The sequence below is a fragment of the Patagioenas fasciata genome, chromosome 7 (genome assembly GCF_037038585.1).
Source record: "Patagioenas fasciata isolate bPatFas1 chromosome 7, bPatFas1.hap1, whole genome shotgun sequence".
Classification (NCBI taxonomy): Eukaryota; Metazoa; Chordata; class Aves; order Columbiformes; family Columbidae; genus Patagioenas; species Patagioenas fasciata.
Window position 1 is genome coordinate 23304365 of NC_092526.1, and position 24113 is coordinate 23328477.

The following is a 24113-nucleotide window of genomic DNA, read 5'->3' on the forward strand; positions in this document are numbered from 1 at the left end:
AGAGGTTAAAATCTCCTAAGAAATCTTAGAGTAGCACTGAGATATTAAAACTAAATGTAGATTGGGCAAAAAGCAAAAAGTCTCTTGGAAGGAAAAGAGACTTAACAAGGATTTTTTGTTGTTACTATTTTAGGATCTAAACACCATTTGGAATAAACTACAACTCTTCAGCACTTTCCAGTCATTGTTTCAGAAAATAGTAATTGCTAAACTCTCAGTGTACACTCCTCGCTTTCCTGGACTACCATTACAAGTCTAGTTAACTCTCTAACAGAAAAGTACAAGATTCTTCATAGACACTTTTGTTAGCAGTTTGTAACCTCTCTTACCTCCTCAGCTCACTGCAAATCCCAACTGCAACTCTCATATACTCTTTGCTTTCAGCTATCAAATTGTTAGTTTTCTTTTCTAACTCTTTTTGTTTGCCGCAGGATATCTTATCTCAAGTCTTCCCTAAACCATGTCCTACTTGGTTCTTTTTCCGTCACAATAAAAATACACTTTAAACTCCCAATATTGAAATTCCATCCTCAACTTTCCTTTGACTACTGCTGTTCACATCTGATTCCCTGCACTCAGCTTTACACATGGTCAGGAGTCCTCTTTCACCTCCACCTTTAGATTCTATTTAATCCAGGTTCTGCCCCTGAAACAGCTCTTACCAAAATCCTGATAGGCCAAAATCTTCTTAAACTCTCAAAACTGGTGTTCCATTTTCATCCTTTGTGACCATCATACACCGCTGTCATAATCATCCTCTTCTTGAAATTTTGCCCTTCCCCTCTCTTTTGTAACTACAGCTCCTCCTAATTCCCCTCCCACCTCTACTTGCTCCGACAAGAGGATCTCTCAAAATTTCTGTGGCTGCTGATAGGGCTCCTTCCTTGTTCCTCTTCTGTCTCCCTACAGCCTCTGCATGTGTAGTTTCATAAGCACTTATTAAACTATGAATACATCAGTCAAAGATCTCTCTTTCTAATCAAGATGTATCTTCTTCTGTCAAAACTATCATTTCAGCCTGTCTCCAAGATCTCTTTTGTGAATATCCTGCTGTCAGTTCAAGTCCAATGAGCCTGAAATTTTTCTCCTCCTATTCCCCCCCCAAAAGATGCTCCCTCAGCTACTCTGTGCCATGTATTTATTTTGCTAGAGGTGGGTAACAAAGGTTACAAAATCATCTAATTTGAGAGAAATGCAAACTTACTGAACTCATTCATTCTGTTGCAAGGAAAATCTTCATATTCTATCAGTTTCAGTTCTTTTTTTGTACATCCTTCTACAGACTCATTCTCCACACATCTAAACACCCTTGCTTTCATATTCTTTTACAGTCTGAGCTTATGCCCTCTTAATCTATCACAGAATAACAAGAGGAATAGCCCTTACAAGAACATGAGCACCAGGCAACGACGAGAAATTTGCTCAAGAATTGTAGCTTCCTCACTGTGGTACTAAAAACATTTGGCAAGGTCCTCTCTGCCTTGGAGAAAGATTTAGAGATTAAATAAATCATCATATCACTCTTCAAGCTTGTACCCTGCTTTATGCAACTTCGACCTCTCCCAATGTTTCAGTGTCATGTGCTAATGATACACTTTCCACTTGGCAAGGGATCCATATTTGACACAGTAGCCTAATCTAATCCATTATGCTATTGCTTATCCGTATTCCTACGTACAATTCTTCCAGAACTGTAACAGTGACATTTAAGTATGCATTAAATTAAGTATTGCATACAACAAATACTTCTTGTGACTCCTGATTGTCACTTGCTACCAGCCACCACCTTTAAAAGGGCTGACAATAAGGTAGCAGGTTCTATATGCAAGTAGACATGTAAAGTCTGCAAATCAAATGGCGAGAGGCCACCAAACACCAGTATTCCATGGTCAATAGCAAGGTCTTGCCAGAAACAGATACGGCTTTGGTGATACAGATGTGAAACGTGCAGTCCCCTGGCTAACTACATACAGCATTTTGACATGACTAAATCCTAAGGCATTCTGGAAAGGAAGTAAATATTATTTCCCCCCTTTTGTAGAGGTAGAAACTAATGCAAAGGCAGACTGATCTGCCATAAGCCATTTAACATACCAGTGGCAAAGCTGAGATTCCCAATTCCCAAACCAGTGCTTTGTACAGCACAATAGCTAGATCTGTGCAAATTAACTACTGGTTTAACAGTATTCCCAACCTCTTTGTATCCTGTCCTCAGGGAACAGAGAACTCTTAACAGTCAGGTAAATTAGCAAGAAAATCAAGTCAGAGCAAAGATGAGATCTTGTGTGCTCTATTTCACACCCTGGCATCCAGTATACACATATTCACATGTAGCATCAACTCTTTGACTCATGACTTCCATTTATGTCTGAGCGTTTTAGTAAACAATCCTGCAACGCTGTTACAATTTATTCAGAGTGAGCAGCTGCATCATCTAAATCTGTCCTTGGCAACCTCTTCTCCCAAGGAAAACAAGTCTTACTCCAAGTAAGGTTTATTTTAAAGGTTGTATTTTTCATATGTTATAGATGATACATTTGTCTAGATGTATGTGGACCAGGAGCCCAAAGCATTATCTGCTATATAACAATAGAAAAACTTGCAGTAAACAAAGCAGACAACAAACCATTACCTTTACTAACAAAACTTAGGGAAGTTGTTGGGATTTGCAAAATGTCCAAAAAAGGATCCGAGATGGGTTTGCAACACTGAATTCTTGAAAGAAGTCAGCCACATTCTACACTAGCTTCAAGGTGAAAAGCAGGTTTTTGGTGCAGCCCCATCTCGAATTCTTCAAGGTTGCAGCACTGCACAGAGGTAATACTCCTGACAATGCAACATGTTCAACCTGCTCTCTGCTGAGGTATTTTTTTCAGCGATGAGATAAACATGAAACTTTCTTAACCAAATGCAACATTTGATTTGCAGAGGAAGTGTATTGTGGCTGTATCTGTCCCTAAATTCTGCCATTCCTTCTCAATCCCTGTGGCTTCCTATCCAAAGCTGTATGCTTTATCACCATGTCAATACTAACGACAACATTTATTTTATGACAGCCTTACTCAGGAAAGCCACAGTCTACATACAATTACATAGCAGAAGGACTTTTACCACTATGGCATCTCCTTCCTCTATTTCTCTCCTGAAAAGTGATTTGAGCTATCCAGGCTTTTTGCTTACACAGACTAGGCCTTCACAGGTGAGTCTATCAATACAGCTACAAGAGCCCATAATGTTAAACCAAAATTGTGCCTACATTAATTAAACACCTGTCTTCCCTCTGTATTAAAATTACTATTTCTCCTCATAAAAAATCACTACAAAGTACAGAAGTGTCCTTGTCCCCATTTTATAATTCAGGACTGAAATAAACATGCAGAAGACTGACTCTCTGCTTGTATCTGTCGGTAGCACACGCCAAATCCTGTATCTTCCTTGCTACCTCAAAACTGACAGGGATATACACCCACACATCCATCTTCTGTAAAGTGCCACAACTATTCCTGCAGCCTTCCTTCAGGCTATCCTCACCTCGAAGTTTATTACAAAGGCCTTTGTAAAGTCAGGGCCAATTTTTGGTGAATCGCATGCATTTTAAAGAAAGAAATTGCATCACAGTAAAGCTGCTACTGGCACTCTTTAGAGGGCTTTGAGTGTGAATCATCTCTTCAGCTCCAGAGATGCCCACATCCCAAAATATTCACATTTAACATAGATTATCCATTGCAGAGCAGTGGGTATTTTCCAGAAATGAAAGCTCTTGCACACCGTGCTGCTCAACACAGTGAATACGTCTCTCAGTCCCTTTAGCTCTACAGGATACCTGCGTTTATATAACTGCCATGAGATTATGCAATGATTAATCACAGATTTAATGTATAGCCTTATCACACCTGGGGCTTAACTCAAACTAGAATCTCACGTGAGCAAAAACGTTTTCAATTCACAGTTCTTAATGAAATCAAAGATGCTGATCTGATGCAAAACCAAAACCTTAAATATTCTACACAGACACTCATCTGTTCTTACACTAGATGTAAATTAATTAGTCAAATGATACTAAACACAGTTACAAAGGAAAGCACTTAGCTTTGACTCTGTAAGGCATGTGATTTGTGGTTATCCCTTCAGGGACTGAGATTTGAATCCTTGAAAACCCAGCCACAACTGTGTTGTTGGGAACTGCAGGCCAGTGAAGATGAAGCTTTTAGGAACAGCACTGCCTGCTCTGCTGTGGAGAAGTCATCTCCTTTTCCAGCAGAAAAATCCCTTTCATCTTCTTTTTTAATGAAAGGCAAAAATGGCAGGAGAGAATAGAAGAGACATCTCAATGCATATCTTCTCTCTGGTCTCTAACTCTCAAGCTTTCAGCTGATAATCACTCTCAGGATAATTCTGGTGACACCGGCAAGGCTGTGCACATTGTTCATAAATTATATCCCACAATGTGACCTCATTTCCTACTTCAATGCAATGCAGAAACATTCAAGGATGACACATTATTTTATCCAAGAGACTGAAAGAGGAGTGGGGGCAGGAGGAGCTACTGTTCATGGCAGCTCTAGCACCTCATCCTCGGCTCAGATAAGGACGTTCCACACGCGTGTTCCCATAGGAGTTTGTAAAGTCAGTCAAAGAGGAAGCAACTTCAGAGAGTTACAATGATAAAAGAGGAAAGAAGTGATTACTGCAGTTCCTATTCTTGCAAGGTGACCACGATTTTTACTTTTCTCTCTATTTGGCTAAGAAAACAGATACAGGATACTATTGTTGCAGCAATTAACCCAAGAAGTGGGCCACCACCAATGCAACAAGTGATATGAGACCTTTGATTTCCCCAAGCAGTTGCTCTTCAAGCTCACGTTTCCTTTTTCAGTTTTGCCTGTGCTGTCATTACCAGCAAGCCCTGGGCCCGCAGGGACGACGTGTGCGCAGGGAACCTGGGAGGCCCAGATCCACCCTGGGCACACGACTGGCGGAGCTCACGGCACCGCAGCCTGCGCCAGAGTGTGCCAGCATCGGAGTGTGCCAGCGCGGGTCCAGACAGCGCCAAATGAAGCAACAGTTGCCAACGGCACAAAATACCAAGCCAAAATGGAAAACATACCTCCCCCTAATTTTCAGTTAGGCTCATCTTGGGATTTGTCAACAGACAGATACATGCTTTTGAAGCAAACAGCAAAATATACTTCAAAATACAGATTATATTTTATTGTTGGCAGCCCTTAAGAAGTGTCTCACTCACCACACTTGCCCAATAGAGGTGAAACATCCTCTGAGTTACAGTGAGAACGCCACAGCAAAACAAACACCTCGTGTCTGCCCCTTCCTCGCCCATCACTGCTCTCACCATAGCATTTTCACTCGGAAACACCCGAGATACAAAAAAAAAATACCAGCGCTATCCTGTGTGACAGCTGTTTCATTAGAAAATAAAGCTAGAAGTCGGGGGAAGGGGTGCACAGCTTACCTACTTAGCTTCTGGCAGGCGTCCCCGCACAAGGGTACGTATAGAGGACTCGTACTCTGCCAAGGTGAGAACCTCTTCAAGGCCGAGGCTGCCGGTACCGAGGCCCAGGAGGGGAGGGGAGGGCTTGCCCGCCCCGGCCCGCCCCACGCTGCCGGCTCAGGCCCCGGCCAGGCCCGGGGGGCGAGCGCCGCAGCCGCGCACCGCCCCCGCCCCGGAGGCCCGGCCCGGCCCGGCCCGGCGGGCGCCCAGCCGCGCTGTGCGGGGCGGGCAGGGGCGCGGGGCTGCGCGGCGGCCGCCGGCGGGTGGGAGGGATCAGCCGCAAGATGGCGGCGGCGCGGCGCCGGGACTGGGGCTGCCGGCGGGTGGGAAGGCGGCTGCGGAGCGGCTTGTCCACACCGCGTCCTTATCCCGAGGGCTTCTCCCACTCTCGGGAGCCGCATTCCCTGTTGGGAGCGGAACAAGCCCCCGCCACCTTCGGCTTCTACCCGCGGCAGCCCGAGCTGCCGGCTGCCACCTGCCCTCAGCCGGGCCCGCCGAGGCGCTGCCTCCCCGCGGGGCGCAGGAGGGCTGGGCAGAGCCTCCTCTCGCACGCGTGGGCAAAACACGGGCTCGCGGCTGCAGCAGCGCCCAGAGCCAGGCTCAGGGACCTTTATCGGCGGGAGGCAGCGCCGCCGCGCCGGCCCGACACGGGCCGATAGCGGCACTTCTCCCGCCCCTGCCCGGTCCCGGCTGCCTGCGCTGGGCTCGGCTTTTAAACCGCTAGAGCGGTTAGAAACGAACGGCCCTGCTTGCCACATGGCATCGCTTCCTCCAGGCCGGTCAGTCAGTCAGTCAGTGGTTTCTCCAGTAAAAGCTAAAAGCTGGTAATAGTCCAAGCGTTTCTTGCCGAAAAAGAAGATCCAGGTTGTTCATGGCCTCCTGGTTTCAGTGCAGCTGAGGAGACTGCAGTTCGAGCCACCTGTTTCCTAGGAACTAAGCCAGATACTGCTGCCACAAACACAGCAAGTGTGGAGTTCTGCCTATTGCACACTTTATTCCGCAGCTCATTTGATGCAAACCAGCTTGTCTTACCTAAGTGTAGCAGACATATAGCAGTAAGTGTCCTAACTGGAGCAAGTGGACTTTTCTGGCTGGTGTGAGCCTGTATGCTCCCTAGTTTCCCCCTCCAGCCCAGGAACTTCAACCACAAAAAGAATGTTCCTCTTCCCTTTCATGTAACATCCACAGGAGACAAAAACAGAGAGGCTCAACTGAAAGATCAGAGAGGGGTGTACAAAAGCCATGCCAACATACATGTATCACTGGAAGGCAGTATGGCTGGTTAGGTAATGCTGCCCTGTTGTAACACTAGGGCGAGACTTTTCTTTGGCGCAAACACTGATAAAGAAGACTCTTGTTAATCTACTCAATGTTTAAGTTTCTCTGTTTGGCACCTAACAAAGACTACTTTGAAACTGATTTGGATTAGTTCTTGAAAGTACAGTCTAATAGGATCTTTCAGATTTTTTTGGCTTTCTGCCTTGCACCCTTCCCTATAGAAATGTTATACCTTAGGGGGACACGTGCTGGGGTGTAGCAAGGGAGGCATGCCACGCTGTTCTAAGAAATCTTGGGAACAATTCATGCCTTCTCCTCTCTTGAACTAATTTGTTCCTCTTAAAAAGATCACTAGTGATTCAGCATTTAATAAAGTACTTTAAAATATTATCATCCTTCAGTGCATTATTTTACAAGAGCTTACATTTAGCCAGATAGGCTGCTTATTGCTTGCTATTGATACACACCAGCTGACAGCATGGTTTTGCAGGGGATAAACAGTTACAGGAGACAGGGTTGTATTTCCATCTCAGCTCTAGCATGTACACATACCTTGATCAGGAAAGTGCACTTAACCTGGGTCTTGTGTTTTCTTTTGGGCAGCACCAAGGAATGGTAATACTCAAAAGTATGAAATTGTAGTACAAAAATCACATGATGAGATAAAACAATGGGAAAAAATAAAAGAAAATTAGATTTAGATTTTAGATTAATGATTTAAAGCAAGTTTTGTGAATTGTAGCTGCTAAGAAAAAATAAGGGAAAATGATTTCAAATAAATAAATAAGTAGGACTTAATAGAGCATATTTCCTTTTCAAGATTTTAATTTTTTTAAGCATATTATAATCAGCCTAGCAACAACTGTCATTGACATGTAGCCATTTCTGTGATGAACAGAGAAGAGCACCAGGGTTTGACCCCTATGCTGCTAAGGAACATGAAATCTTTATTAACCAGACCATGCCACAAGATCAGCTCCATGAGTAACTGAAACACTGGATTGCAGGACTAGTTCTCCACGTGGTTGGGAACTGTTAGGAACACAGTTTGTTAGCGTGTTTTGACACAGAGAATTAACAATGATAACTTAATGCTGGAGTCAATAATTCTTTCTAATGCAGTACTGAATACCCAGGATACTCCGGAATATTCCCGAAGACTGTACCAAGCCCTGCTTCCTAGAACAGCAAAGGACAGTACCAAGTCACTCAGTGCTTAATCAAAGCTCCATACGCATTTTCTTTGAGTCACATGTTCTTCTCTTGAATGTACCTTTGTTTTGGGTGGACCCTCTCTGTGTTCCAGCACTCTGGGTTTATAATAGAGTTTACTTTCCTTTTGCTTGTAAGATGTTTGTAAATTAAGGGGCACAGACAGGGACACCAGTCCCTTGGAGTTTCACCCAACCCACATAAATATCAAAAAACCCTCCCTGCACTAACAAAAAAACCCAACATCGGGACTAGCAATGACCATTGCTATGATAGTGTGAATAATGTAGGGGAGAGGCAAGTATTTTGTTTTTGTTTGTATTTTTGTTTTGTTTTGTTTTACGAAGTACTGAGAGGACAGATTGACACAGTCCATCATCTCTCAATCACAGCTGTCCTCCACCACTTGCAACTCAATTTTGACAGTAGAAATGTAGATCACAGAAAACACTACCACTGGTGTTGCAAAACTAACCTTTCCAAGAGCTACTAAATATACATAAAACTGAAAGTTGTACCCAAAGTCTTACTTTGATCCTCCTGAGCATTCTCATGCCACCCATTACATACGCATGAACTGCTTTCCACCTTGATTTTTGTTCTGTTTTCACTCAAATTGGATGCTTCCATCCATTTATGTTCCATCAAAGTAGTGAACCAAGCATGCAGAAGAGACAGCTCCTGCTTTTTGATTTGTGCAACATCTCAACCAGTGAAACGCAGCTGGAGCAACTATTACATGAGTTGTCCTGCTGACCTGTGGCTTTCGTCATACTCATTTACCTGCAACAATTACACGTACACAGGAGCTGCAAGAAGCTTAACCCTCTCAATGACAACAGGCTTCAGCTAATTTAGCTTTCAAGGTTGAGCAGTAAGCACATGCAAACATATTTCTTGAAGGCATACAACTGAGCCAATTTGGACAGATTTTCAGGAGATCACAAATGTGTCTTTGTTCCTGATGCAAAGGCTACTTTACTGGTAAACTGCAAGTGGTTGTTGCAAAGCCTGAAACATTGGCGCATTCTGAAGAAAAGATCTCAAGCATTTACTGTGAGCAAGTACATTGTTCGAGTTTGTTTCTGCAAATACTAAAAGTAAGGGTACTTTTTCCTAGAAGGGTTCAGAGAGCTAGCATGGAAGTTGTAGCCAAATTGTTAGGGTATGGTGGTAACTGAAAGACACCACCTTATGACAGAAGTGTCAAATGACCTTCAAAGCAGTGCTATTGACTAAAAATTTACTACTAATATATCTCTAAACCTCTCAGTAGGATATGTTACAAGAAAGTGGCTTTTCCAAGAAAAGACAGAAATAAGAATACAGAGGATGAGCAGACAGTAAGAATGTTGGGAAATGCATCAGGATGATATCTGTCTGGAAATCTACAGGTGTAATCTCAGTGCGATTTCTAGACAGCTGTGCACCTAGTTTTCAACAACATGGAAAAATCCAAAGATCTTACTAACACAATAATTACAACAACGGGTGGAGAGACTAGCGCTTCTTAGGTAATCTCCTTATATTCAGTTACAGGAAAATGCTTACTCAATGCTCCTTGGTTCTTGACAACAAGCCAAATTTTATACGAAATTTGGAATTATGCCTATAGACAACATGACCTTGTAACTCCAGTACTGGAAGAACTACTGCTCTCATACTGCGTATTGCTCACCAGATAAACGGACTATATAACACACAAGGCAGGGACCTGTGCCCAACTTCTGTTAAATTTTCTTAGCTGACTCCATCTGAAAATGCATATTTAACTTGGTTAATTTAAAAGTGTAGTCCAAGATCAGGAAAGTTTGTTGTTTTCTAATGTCTGTTCTCTTGCAGTTGTGCGTAGGATGTTCAGGAAGAACATGAAGTGCTTATCTGGATCTAGATGTGTCTGATCACTTACGCTGACTCACATGGTTACTGGAAAATAAACTATAGCTTACCATATACCTATGTTTGATGAGGCAGTTAAGCAACAAGAGAAATCTGAGGAAAATTAATCTCTAGACAGGCAACAGGCCCCTGGATTTCTTTTCCGGAGTGCGGTGTCAAAGGGAAAGCACTTAACAATCCCATGAAAAGATTTCCCAGATTTTTGAGCCTTAAATGTGATGAAAAATCCAACATCTGTGTCCCTGAGAACAGCCTAACCCAGATGCTGGGAGAACACCTACCCAGATGCTGTCACCCACAGGCCCAAAGCTTGTTAATGCAGAAATGGTGAGGGATGCACTGGATGTTTACACTCACTTGGGTTACCTTGAAACACTTTCATAAAACATCTTCCTTCTCAAGAAAGCTATTTATCTGCTCATCTATATTTCACAGTAGTACCCCTCATTATCTCCACTGGTTACAAGAACTTAATCTGTATTTTTGGTATAGTATCTTTTGTAAGACAGCATGTACGTTCAAGCTGGTTTTGCAAAGTCCATGTTTATTGTGTCTACTCACTTCCACTTTATGCTGTGGCTGAGACAAAGGCATGTGTTATTGGTCACAGACCTGGAGGTGCAATTATAATCTTCAAAATATTGTATCTGCCAAAAGAAAATAAGTGAAGCGAATACAGTCACCTTGCAGAAAGTCAAACTAAAACTTCAGCAATAATTATGGGCATCCAGATGTGTTGAAACGGACTGTTCTTGTAAGCAAAAGCCATAAATGTTGTGCATGGTGAGATTCAACTCTCTAATGCAAAAGTAAAGAAAAAAGTTCAAATTAGATTGCACTGAACTCAGTAACATTCAGAATCGCTCTGTATTATTTCAATGCTATGAGATTTTTTTCTGAAATTGCTTTCAGGGGAGACAATGTTACAGAGACCTCCTAACTGCACAAATTCATCGTTGGTGCTATGGTATCAACCTGTTACTTGGCTCAGCAAGAAGGTAACTTTCCTAAAGTCAAATGCAAGTACTCAAAGACGAGTTCACAAGCTCAGCAGCCTGACTGGGTGGTAGAGGGGCAAGAAAAAAGTATGCAAGAGTCATGCAAATAAATCAATATTTTAACATAGCGATTTTGAAAGCTTTATCTGGAAAATTATTATCAAGTCTTGTCCATTTGCCTTTGATTAGAGCTGTATCTACCATATGTAGGCACTTAGATTTTTTTTAATATATATTTAAACATATCCACATGACTAACAGTATGTGGCAAAAATATTAAGAACAAGATATAAGAGTTATAGCTCTCTCTTGACCTAAGAAAACCCATTCATTCATTTAGACATAGGCAGCTTATTACTTACATGTTCTCAATACTCTTAACTACTCAGTCACTGTAAGACTGTTTAAATTCAGCCCAATTCCTCCAAAACAAAACTGGAAGCATTATCAGCATTATACACAAGCTACCAAGTGCTGCTTCACTCAGGAAAACTCTGTTAAAGCAAACTGCACTGATTAAATAAGCTGTTTCTGTTGTGTGATCTGCTGCACCTGTTGCTTATTCAGCAGACACTTGTTTAGTAAAGAAACCCAAACAAACAAGGTCCCCAGAACAAACAAATAAACTGCAAAACCAATTCTGGCACCACAAATTGAAAGCTTTGGAAATATTTTCAGGATACAGTCAAAATATCTGTAAACTCTTTCTGCTTACTAAGTTTCCATTTGTGATCACATCATATCCCACCGTTTTTAAAGGCACTATTTGTTACTTACACAAACACAGTTTAAACATTATCCAACAATGTGTGGATTGCAGTGTATTGTCTGATTTGGCAGAAATCCAGTAGTTTTTTGTTCATGTATTTCTTCTTAATTTCACCACTGCTACTTTGTCACAAGAGTGTATTAATATACCCTCTTCCTAAATTCTTCTGCATAAAGCTCCTGTACCTATCCTTTTTCTTATACTTCCCCCTCTGTAACCTACAGATTCTTCCCTGATGTTCCTTCCTCCTACCTTTTTCTGATTATGTTCAGCAATTTGGCAGTTCATTTAAATTCATGGCCAATATTTTAAACTCACATGGATTGCCAGACTGACTGGTTTTGTTTTCTTTGACTCACAATACAGAGGAGTTTCTTTCTTCTGTTAAATATTTGAGTAAATATTTGTTTCAATATTGCACTATTGTCAGCATGGCTTTCTTAAAACTGTCTCTTATTTCCACACTTCCACTTGACATTTTCTATAAAAAAGATATTTTAATTCTTACCTTCTCCTCCAGCTGCAGTTAAACTTTATTTTTTAAATACTTTCTTTGCTTAGGTCTAATAGCCCTCTACTTTTGGTTGAAAGGAAACAGAGTAGCGTCAGGCGTGTTAATCTGTTGCATCATTTTTATGCCAATACTGGAATTTTACTTGCCTAAGAGTTGTGCAACTGCGTGGAGGATCAGGCTGTGTACATCTGGAGTGAGCTCGCTGCCGTTCCAACTGTCAAACAGTGAGCAGTGTTCTGAAATGATGCACTAGACATTGCCACATGCTCATAGCCAAAGCCATGCAATCAAAATTGTCAATAGCTAAATACTAGGACCACAGCTTATTAATTGCGTATCATACAAGCAATGTATAGTACTGAAACATCTATTTAATACGATAATCCTCAAGTGCTGACAGTGACATTGAAGACACCCTCCTGGGCAGGAAGCAAAAAATTAAGGAAAGCGGCCAAAAGTGCCCCCTAGTGCCCCGCTCCCCGCACACCAGCGCTGCCTCGGCTGGAAGGAGCTCAGCAGAGCCAGGAGACCCGGGGCCGGCGGGAGCGGGGGGCTCACACGGAGCCCCCGTCCTGCTGCCGGGGGAGAGAGCGAAGCTGCTTTTGAAAGGAGCTGCTGGAGCCGGGTGAGCGCGGGCAGCCCGGTGCCCCCGGAGCGCCCAGTGCTGCTGCGGGCGGTGGGCGACGCCCCGGCTACAGGAGCCTCACATCACCCGTTTTCATCTGCAGGGCTTGGCAAACTGTGCTTTTTGGGCTCATAACTGTCATCTGCTGTGGAAACTAGAGCATTTCGTAACAATAAATAATTTTCTGTATGAAAATGTGTGTGTGTGAATAAAAGGTAGTTTAAAAAATGCTAAAACAAGAGAGCTCTAGAAATAAGTGCTTAGAATAAAATTCTGTGATGATGATTGCAGGGAATGTTCTTGCTGTTAATTGACCATCTAACATGCTCTTCCATAATGTACTGAGACTCTGATTGCTTAGAATGAAAAGTTTAGGTAACTTACAGGACACAGAGCTTCTCTTGGAAAAAGAGACACCCTTGAGGGTTTCTTCCAACAAAAATGATTCTATGATTCTTGCATCAGAGGCAGAGTATTTCGCAGCACAAGCGGGAATTCCTAGCTTGGAGGTGCATCACACCTGTTCTCACACCTGCTTAGTTGAAAACAAATACAGACATACAAGCTTTCTCATTTTATGATGCATGCTTCTGCTTGGACTTACATTAGAAATGTTCACAGCTAAAAATGGATTTATAGTCTCCTTACCTGTTACACAAGTGACCAGTTTGTGTCTGAGGGAGAAGAATGAAGCTCCTGGCATAGAGGGCTTGTGGTAATTCTCTGAAAGCACACAGCAGGATTTTTGTTTAAAATCAGCAATGATCTGGAGCAAACACACCAACCCCACAGTTGGCAGCCATTTGGATGGAAGAGCAGCAGCAGTCCTGCAGATGCAGTTGAGGAGAATAAACTATAGAGGAAATGAACGGGATATCTGTATATTCGCAAACGAAGGTCCCCATGTTTTGTAAGTAACCCATGCTACTGGCCAAATAGAAGAAGTGAAAGTTTCTGTTTTAAATAGGGAGGAAAAACAAAAGCCTGAACAGAAGAATTTCAGCAGTCTGCAACAAGGGCAGCACAGAAAGAACCAACAGTCTCTGACAAGCAGTGCAAGGGACATTATTTACAGGGTACACTGGTTCCAGTATCAACACACATGTGACAGGGGCTGGGTTTTAAGGCTAGACTCTCACCTGTAGCCTTTACCTTGTTCTCTTCACAAGTGCTCCAAGTGCTTCAGCCACCTTGTGCTCTCAGGGCTTGGGGGGGCTCAGCCTTCAGCCACGCTTCCCTGTGCCTGCTTCTTGATGGGGCACATGAGGGCTCACACCAGCTCTGAATTTACTAAAAATTCTGCCAGAATGTAGGACAGGATAGACTCATTTCACATGCTTACTTCAAGTCGGGTAGGATGTGAGATAAAGAGCTACCTAAACACCCATCCTGGCATGAACACAAAAACATTTTCAGAAGAAAACTGGGTATCGTGTTCACACAAGCTTGGAGCCAAACAACTGTGCACACAGGTAAATGCCAAAGGTAACCGAAGTGTTCCCCTTTGGGCAGGGGATGGTTTTGAAAAGGGAATTGCACAGTGATGAAGCCCTGCCCTGGCTGCAGGGAGGGATCAGCGGTTCCTGTTTCGGTGGGAGGAAGATGGACAGCAACAACAGCCCCTTCGTCCTCAGCCCCTCTGCCTGCCTTTACCTCAGAGGTGCTTAGGCAGAGATTTCTGCTGTATTCTAGCAAAAAATTACATAAAAAGCACAATTTCATGTTCAAAATGACAAAGGTATTTTTATAGGCTAAACTCCAGCATTCTTGAAGAAATAACTTATTTGAGGAAGAAAAAAAGAATGGTAAAAACAGGGAGAAAATATTATGAAAATGAAAAAGTGCCCTATTGTAGTGGAGTAGAAAGCTTGGCAATATTGGATGGATAGCATTCATGTTAGAGTTCTGTTTTACAATTTGAACGTAGCTTCTGCAGAAGCCATATATCTTAAGCCAGAACCATGTGTTTTGAGATTGAAGAAGTGATTATCTGATCTGATATTTTTATTCAATAAAGAGATTAACACTGAATACAAGTAGTGTTAGCAGCAGCCACTCAATTTATTCTCTGTGTTTTAATCAAAGTATTTTTGTGTCAGTTATCCTTTCCTCAGGTTTATTTATGTACCCCGACAGCTGTTGAAATTTGTAGACAGATTAAGAGCCTCATTGCCAATGCAGCAAGTAACGAAAGTGTGCCAGATCATTTCTGTGTACCAATTCTGTTGAAATAAAGATGCTTAGGTATCAAATTTTTAAATGTTTAAATATCTGTTTCCATCAACTGTGAGAGAACAGAATAAACTAGCACTTTTTTTTTGATTTAACAATTGAAAAATCCAGGTGGATTTTTCCGTCCATTATGGAAGGAATCCATCACAACATCTTCCCCAGAGAGTTGCGACCATTTAAACTGGAAGTTTAACACAGCTGAGACATTTTCTTTTCCATTAAGCTGCCACATCACAGCTTTTAGGGGCTGTAAGATAAACAACAAGCAGCTTAGCCTCATTTTAGGAAGTGAGAGCAGAGCTGCTCACCACAGGTCTGATACACAAGCAGAGTGCACTTACATTGCTAGGATGCAAATGACTGGACTAGTGAAGCCTGTACTAGAAGATTTGCCAGGCACAAGGGAGGCAATGGGAGGGAATCATCAGATGAGCATCTTCTGAGACTTACAGCAGCATTGACACATTTTTAGAGGAATTCCTTCAAGAGTTATAGAAAAGGCAAGTTATTCTTGATGAAGTTGATCGCATCACCCTGCAACATGAAACCATCATTCTGCTCAGAATTGTTTTTATAACACCTATACATTAGCCAGTGGATGTAATCTGTGTGTTTGGAGGCTTTTAGTAGCTCACACTGGCAGAAGAAACTATTCTTACTTCAGCAGTTCTGCAATATCTGCAGAGTGGAGACAAAGTGCCATCCTGTTTACTTTTATGCTTCACCAAGCCTTTTGATTAGCAGTCTGTGTTTGTGTAAACACACGTACACCAAGCAACACAGACACACCAAAGTCACAACAACCAGCAGGGTACAGAACAGGTTACCGAGGCCCTCATGTGCTCTGCAAAATTGTTATTGTGATATATTTGAAAGGGGGAGTGGAGCCCAGGCACAGCTCTGTTTGTAGGTAGAAGTTAATGTTATGGAAACATTTTTGCTTATGAAATAACATCTATTTGATTTTAGAGTTGGCATGCCACTGTATGCACCAGACCCTCACAACTTGGAAGAGTAAGTATGAACTTTTTAGGATTACAGAGAGTCCTATTCAACAAATAAAAATTATGAGCTCTTTTAAAAGTGTAAATCTTACAGTTTAATTTTGTATAAAAGAAAACATATAGGACCTCTACAAGTATAACAGAAAATGAAACTTGGAATCAAGCTTACATCATGTTACATATTTGGGTAATTTTCAGAGAGCTAGAAGATAGCAGAAACAGCTGTTAAGAATTGCTCATCATACTTACTGTTAGCTTGGGAAAAACAAATCCTGAAGGCTCTTATCTATTTTCTTAGTTACCCTAAATAATACATGATTTTTTTGTACAAGGACATATGGGCTGATATTTAGCCCCCAAAGCAACAACAGGCCAGGACCAGGCTGGGTGAGAGGGCAGATGGGAGCAGCCTGTGCACACAAGGCAGGAAGGTCATTGGAAATTGTTGAACCATGATCAAAGGAGTTGGATGTTTTTGTGCGTGCGACACGTGAACCTTCCTGCAACTGCACGGAGCAGTCAGAACTGTTGTATAGCGTAGTCTGTGGGTTTATTTTAAAGCAACAGCATTTCTGAGTCAAATGGAGGAAGGACTATGTTGTGGTTATGACTAGGTCACAGCACGCTCAGTTCAGTTCCCTCTTCCCGAAGTCAATCAAGTCTTCTAATTTCTTGAAAACCAGAAAAAAACATGTCTCCTGTGGTAAAACATGAGATAGGGAGCCCTGGTAGCTGATCCCTTAGGTCGACACCTTCGATTCCTCATTCAAGGCTAGTGGCACTGAGATCTGCAAACAAAGGTCCCTCAGCGTGCTAAGCCAGCTCCTTTACAGCCTCCACCCTCCGTCATGGCTGTTCTGTTTGTATAGCCCAGGCACTGGGACCAGTGTGCTTCTGGGCTACCTCTGAGCTGTGGGTGTCTGTGGCCTTGTAAGGAAGCTGAGGTCTCTGTCCCAGTCTGTAAAATGAAAGTATTGACAAGCAGTCCCTATAGATGTCAAAGGATCCACCATCTGTACAAGAGTAAACCTGCTGCTTAAGGCTTTTAAAGACAGATGAGTTACAGCATAGAAGCTTTTTAACTCAGGGTTTTAAACGCCCTTTCTAATTTCTGAAGAGAACCTGGAAGTGCAGCCTGAATTTGAGCCTCCTTTGGACTTTTATCAAAGGGCCTTTCTGTGATAAACTTGGTCCAAATTATCTGAAAAGGTTCACATCCAAGATCCAAGAACAGGGCTCCAAAGTCAAAAGGATGGTTTAATTTGTCTGATATTCTCTGGAAGCTATCTGCCTAGTCAGTGGAGACAAGAGGCACAAAAATCTGGGCTTAAGTAGAGGGATATTCCACGTCATCTCCCCACACCAAGTGCCCAGCTTGCATTGCCCAGAGCCAGTGTCCACAGCTCACACAGCAGCCACCTACAAGTACAGCATCACCGACCACACTTTCAAATATTCTTTATCCTAAACCAAACAAATTATTTCTCCTTATCTGCAGCTGTCTAATCCTCACTGTACGGAGGCTCAAAGTTCTCTGAGCGTTATCGCTGCGCTGCTGCACAATGGCACGCAGGAGGGGAGGAGAACCTGCCCCAGCCCCCGCCAGGGTCACCCTCAGCTCCTGCTAATGCTGACATGTGCTTTTGTCATGGAAACAATCCTGATTGTTCTCAAGGTAACAGTCTGCACCACCAGTTAAATAAAAGTACAATTTATTTGGCATAGGACAGAAAAAATAAGGAGAACAAAATCACTTACAAAATAAATGTTAAGCAGAAAAATATTCACAGAACTAGATTAATATTTTATAAAAAGCTCAAACTTTAAGCATCTGATAAAAACATGTTACTTTCTGCTTGGCCTACGTTTCTCTCTCTTCCATTGTCTTGTGTGGCTTTGGAAGTCCCAATTTAGAGCTCTTCGTTTGCATGTATTAGTTTACACTTAAAAACATTTATCACAGACAAACTGTATTTCAAAATGGCAATGTTCTGAAGGGTTACTCCCTTTTTTAAGACATGCACTTTCCATTTTTTTCTTTTAGTCTGTCTACCTACCTGCCGCATACTCACTGAGAACATTTACATGTGCCCTGCTTCTGCTGAGTAACGCCAACAGCCCTTTCGCCAGCACTCCAGGTTTACCTTTCAACTGAATGGGCCAGACTCGTCCACCTTGCAGGCTACGAGATCCCCGTTTTCTTCCCATGTACACAAAGAACCAATCCATGAATGAGCTACACTTTATGTGCTACCAGGTATCTTAAGTAAGAGATTCTCCTTATTTTCTGGTAAATACAGTTTGAAAGATTAAAGTTCATACGATTTAAGTTACAGAGAGTCAATGTACCGCCATAACAGGTTCTTCGCACCTGACTGTGAGACAACGGTGTTCACACTGTTGTGATGTGGCATTACGCACATGCACATTTTATATTGTGATTTGTACTCTAGTACTGATTGCAACATTCAGCCAATTGAATGAGTGAGCTTCTCCTTTCCAGTGTCCTGTGGTTGAGGGACCCTCTCTAGGTCTCTTGACATTTGACATTCTGCTTAAAATAATCCCAGTTTGATCATCTGATTCTATTATTTGCTTCCAAGGCAAGAAGTGCCCTTTCTATTTGCATACATTTACATAGAAAATTGTTACGTTGCAATATATGTGAAGGACTATAGCAATTTAGTACCCTCATCCTCTGCTCCAACAGAGACCTGCTTCTACAGGTGACATGTAAACAGTTGTTGCTGCAAGGAGAAACTACTGTCCACTTTTTAAAGTAATAATGTAAGGATCTTCTTTAATAGCTCAGTCTTGAGGAAAAAAAAATGTTGTTCTTACAATTGTTTTAATGTTGGAAATGCTGGCTTCTAAGCAAGAACTTTGTGACCTTATTTAAGAAGTAGTTCATTTACAGAAATACATGCTTCCTGAATCACAAGCTGCATTTCCTTAAACTATTCTGAACATTAAACACTGTGACCTCTTCTCCCAATGGCTGGCGCAGAAAGTCATAACAGACATAACATGTGCTTTTTCTCCAAAATTATTGAGCAGAAATTATTGTAACATGGTACAAAAGTTATTCCCATTTTATTTACTGACTTGAATTAACAAAAAATGAACACCCATGGCCGTTGTCATGTAATGTGAGTCTTAGTGATGAGATAAAAAGATAGTTTGAGGTGTGAAGGTTTATAACACAATGTCATTGAAACAAACTCACTAGATCTTATACGCAAGCAGTAAATCAAATGTAGTCCTCTAATAACATATGCAACCACACTGAAGGCAGCTGGGCTGTATGGACAGCAGCGTGAGACACTGGTTTGGGAAAAGCTTGAATTGCCAGAACAACACCAACAACTGACACTGAGGTTAACCAGTGCCCACCTACATCACACCTGCAGACCGATCCCATCATCTCTGCATACACTGAGCTCAACACAAAGTTGGCAGAGTGAGCGCACCGCAGCAGCAGACGTGGCTCGAACGCTGTGTGACGCTACTGTCGGTACTGTCTGCATTAGGGCTTGGAAGAGCGACACCTATTAATTTTTCTAGTGAGAGACAGAAAAGTTGACTGAAAAAGTCATAAGGCACCACTGATTCAGTATGTCTTGCATTCTTTTTAACACTTCATAGTGAAATAAATACTTTAATACTGATCATATTGTAATTAGCTACTGATATATGAAGCAATATATTGAATGACAAAATGCTGCATTGTTCTGGAATGTATCTAGGGACTTTTACAGCAAAAAATATAAACAGTAAAGTTGTTGTTAGGTGAAAAAAATATCTCTTTCTGCATTGTTCAGCTATTTTAAACATATGCAAAACATCTATTCTGAAGAGGTTTCTATAGTACAAAGAAGTCCTAAAACCCAAGCAGCTCAGGTTTCTTGGCTTGTTGACTGAGGCCCTTTTACAAAACAAATTATAAAGTGAGATTGAGGCTGGTTTGCCAAGTCTTTGGTAGTGGTCCAGAATTTCTAGTCAGAAAACCTTGCTCAAAAGATCAAGTATAGGATATTCTGAATGATGCTGGGAGATGGCAGAACAGTGTGCAGCATTTTCATTGACTTACTCAAAGTAAAACAGTCATGCTGAAAGCAGGTAAGTTACAAGAAAGGTATCATTTTTGGAAGGCTTTTTTTGGCTGTGTAGCTATTTGGGTATTAATAAGGATTTGGCTGGTCAAGGTACTGAAAATATTGTATTCTTAAATTCAAAATGTTGTTCCTTAGAAAGTTATAAGTGCTTCAGTTGAATAACATGAATACAATAATTTATCCTTTAAGTTATTATCCTAAAAATCTTATTTGGACTTCTATTCACATAATATCCCAAAGAGACAGGCACTTTGTATAGTGCATATGTTGACGTGACATCCATAAAATACATATACAAATTCAGTATTGCTATGTTTGATCCCAAGGTGCACCTGTCACATGGATTTCCCACTAATATCTGTTTAAGAAACTCTTACAGCCACGATCCTGCAATTAGATGTAGATACATCCCTGCGCCTGCGCATTTAATTGCAAGTTCAAGACCATAAATAGTAACTTAAAATAGTTCATTAGATAGAAAAATGTAAAAAAAACAGGTACATAATCAAATGCTATCACAGCTAACATGATTTTGTAAACAAACACTGAAAAGGCTAAATTGAATTTGATCAGGCCAAATCCAAATCCCACCCTGTGTCATCCCCTTCATGGCGACTGCCCAGGCTGTGGGGCAGAACGGGGATCTGACCCTCCACACACCCTGCCAGAGCACAGACACTCCAGTGGGGTCCCGACTCTCTTCGGCTAAACTCCCTGGATTTTCAAGGACTGACCTCATTCTAGCTGCACAGTGTACTTAGGATCATGTCTCCCATGCTAGAGAAACATTTTCTTAACCTACATGACTACTAAGCACGGCTGCTGTTACAGGCTTGGTAACAATCCAAGGAGTACACTGAAGAAACAGAAACTGTTGAGAAGACAGTGGAGAAATTTTTCAGAACTAATCTTCAGAAGTCCAATTAACAAAGACCTATCATTGAGCAATATTTCAAATCCAGAATTATAATCTTGCTCTAATTTCCAAAGGCATTTTATATGTTTAGTTGCATTTGTAAAATGCACTCATACAATAAACTCTTTTCTCATACACAAAATTCAAAAGCCATTAAACATATTAACCAGTTGTCACAACGTGAGAACACTTTACTCTCTCTTCTGTTAATGTAAGCCTTGCAGCTCTCTGTGGAGACCCCTTTCAGCAGAGGTTGAAAAGACAGGCTTCATGGTAAACTCAGAAGGCCAGATCTTCCCATTTCTCTTGAACCAGTGCAGACAGCAAATTTTGGAGCTGATGCTTTCACTTGAATGCACAAACCCCAAACCTCCTTCTCTACATCAAAGGGCTTTCACTTATGCACATTTTTGATCTCAGCTGCTCTACTGTAATGCAAGTCAAATACAACCTCTCTGAGACTTGTGACCTAAGCCCCAGGAAGCTTTTTAAGTCAAGCCCCATCATTCAGTTGTACCGAAGAAACAACTGGAAGGCAGTCTGCGGAGCACTGGTGTTAGCAATGCTTTACAGAAGGAGCCTGCAACTACAAATAATTGCTGCTTTTGCACCAAGACTGCTTTCTGGGGCTTCTTCAATTGTAGTCTCAGGTAGAGCGCATTACAATAATCCAGGACACGGATGGCTGTGGGTTGGTCCACATCAGAGTAGGAAAGAATTAGGTGAACTAAAGCATAATGTTATTAAAAAACAAGGAAAGAGGGATTAAAAATAGATATATTTTTACGCTGCTGAATTCTTCACTTGTGCTTTTCTTTGGAAGACTCTCTCCAGATAAAATCAAGGCCAGACACACTTTGTCCTCCAGGCAGGATGTACGAGCTCTTGTTTGAAATAAGAGTTGCTTGGCTAAGCTGAAGTGAAAAGGTTCAGGATGAACTCTTGGTCACCATATAGTAGGCCTATGGCCTGCAGAAGCAGATGGGCCAAGTCAGGCATGCAAAGAAGGATCTAGGGGACTCTCGGCTACATGGTTTTCCCCACAAACTGTTTTTTAAACACAAAATAGATTGTACTTTATCATTCAAATAATACAGCCACTGTACCCAGAGTGAATGAAACAGCTTTGTTCCAGCTCTCATTAAATTAAAAACCACAACTCCTGTGGAGCTCTCAAAGGGCACAGGGCTGGACACGGTAAGTATGATGCACGTATGTTGCGTATGGTCCACAAAATGCCTTTTATGACAGCCTGTGGTACAAGCAAATAAAATTTATAGCTGTGAGCAACTACAGTTCATAAGCTGCATCTATTACTTCTGTAATAGAGACTGAAGTTTGTTCCAGCTGACAAGCCAAAAGTGGAAATAAAGCAAAACAGACAACTTTCCAATGATGTGGGCAGGAGAGCCGACTTGAAGGAAACTTGAAAACAGATGTTGCCCAAAGATGGGTCAGAACCCATTTCACCTTGGTATAGGCGGAAGCGGGGGGGCACCTCTTTCTTTTCGGCCAGAGCCACCTAAAAGAGAAAGAAAGTTTTTTGTGTCACTCCCCCTGGTTTCTTTTGAAGTTGGACTTTACATCCAAGACATTAATTCAGTAACTGGTGAAGATCTACTCATTTTCGTGCCTAACCATTTTACAAAAAAAAAAAAAAAATCTTCGTAGAGTTTTGAGTTTATTAAACATCAGAACTTCAAACAGTGTAAAAGGAAGTTTTAAACTAACTCTATTCCCAAATGTCTGGAAAGCATATGTATTTTAGTCTTTTGTCCCCTTCTCAAAACAAATTGATAGTTCTTGTGAGCCTTACTATTTTACACAAACACATACCTTCTCAGTGCTACTTGCAACACCTGCAAATTTCAGTGAAAATGGAAAGCTCTAAATGCAGCAACATTTCAAAGCTCTTAATGTTTTTCCCCGTAGGAATATTTTCATTGCAAACTCATTAAATGAAATATAAAAAAAATTACTTTGTCTTTCTTTGTGGAGTAATCTGAATGGGATGAAAGCTAAGAGGGCAAATGAAGGGCCAGAGACTAACAGGAATTTCTGCTCCAAACCAAAACCTCATCATTTGGAAACAGGAGAGGGAGGGGAAACATCTGAGTGTACAGATGATTACAGGATAACTATGAGCTACCGATGTCACTGATTGTGAAAGAAGTAAATTGATCCTTGGGTGTATCAGGCAAAATACCACTAATGAAGACAGGAAACATTTATGCTGCTGTAGAAGACGTGCTTGAGACCTGAACTGGAACAGTATGTAACACTGGAAAAGACAAAATCAAACTGAAATGTATACAGAAGCAACCCTGAGGATCAGAGAACATGGCTTGGAAGCAGAGTGTAGCACACCCTGATTTAAGCAGCCCAGCAAAACAAAAGCTGAGAGGAGGATATGACTGTTGTCTTTAAAAAATATTAGGGGTTTAACAAACCAAGGAGGGAGGATAACTAAACTCTAGGATGAAGTTGGCACAAAAACAAATGAGTTGAGCATGAATTTAGATGGGAAATGAGGAGGAAGTCCCAGGGGATTTTGTGGTTCTGACTGCCTGTAGCAGAAGGGGGCTGACCATACCGGCAGAGGTGGTCTCTTACAATACATGTTCCAACTTAAAAAGCAAACAATTTCCCCCTCAAACACAAGTTTAAGAGGGCTTGCGCCTGCAAAGCTATGTTTAGGTTTTGCTGTGCGGTAGATAAGGGTGACCAGGCTGTTAGTCTCAGAAGTTCTGAAACCTCAGTATTCAGTCTCTTCCCCATCCCCACTGTTTTTAGGATGATATGCTAAAATTCAAACAGCAGAGGTGAAACAAACTTACCTCTACTTTCATTTCTTGCTAGTTTACTGGGATAACTTCTGTTCACAGGTACATATGGCTCTGGAGGTGGTAAATCAGATATAGGATGAAAAGAAAATCTGCTTTCCCATTCATCTGAAAAAAAACCCATGCAATTCACTCATTAGTTTTGTGACACAGCTTCAGGAAAGTCAATTGACATCAACATCATGTTTAACACATTTTA

At 41.6% G+C, this 24113-nt stretch overlaps 2 protein-coding genes across 14 annotated transcripts in view; both read right to left on the reverse strand.

Annotated features, from left to right (window-relative positions):
• Nucleotides 1-5610, reverse strand: part of GPR155 (G protein-coupled receptor 155) — a 30044-nt gene extending 24434 nt beyond the window's left edge. For all 3 annotated transcript variants that reach the window (XM_065840431.2, XM_065840429.2, XM_065840432.2), the window contains exon 1: nucleotides 5471-5610. The gene's annotated coding sequence lies outside the window, so the exon portion shown is untranslated. The remainder of the gene's footprint in view (nucleotides 1-5470) is intronic.
• A 12125-nt stretch (nucleotides 5611-17735) lies between these two features.
• WIPF1 (WAS/WASL interacting protein family member 1) overlaps nucleotides 17736-24113 on the reverse strand; it is a 57346-nt gene continuing 50968 nt past the window's right edge. For all 11 annotated transcript variants that reach the window (XM_071811104.1, XM_065841020.2, XM_065841019.2 and 8 more), the window contains 2 exons: nucleotides 23909-24022; nucleotides 17736-22593 (listed from right to left, as the gene is read on the reverse strand). In XM_071811104.1, coding sequence (XP_071667205.1) covers nucleotides 22538-22593; nucleotides 23909-24022 — 170 coding nt within the window. In that variant the 3' untranslated portion in view covers nucleotides 17736-22537. The remainder of the gene's footprint in view (nucleotides 22594-23908; nucleotides 24023-24113) is intronic.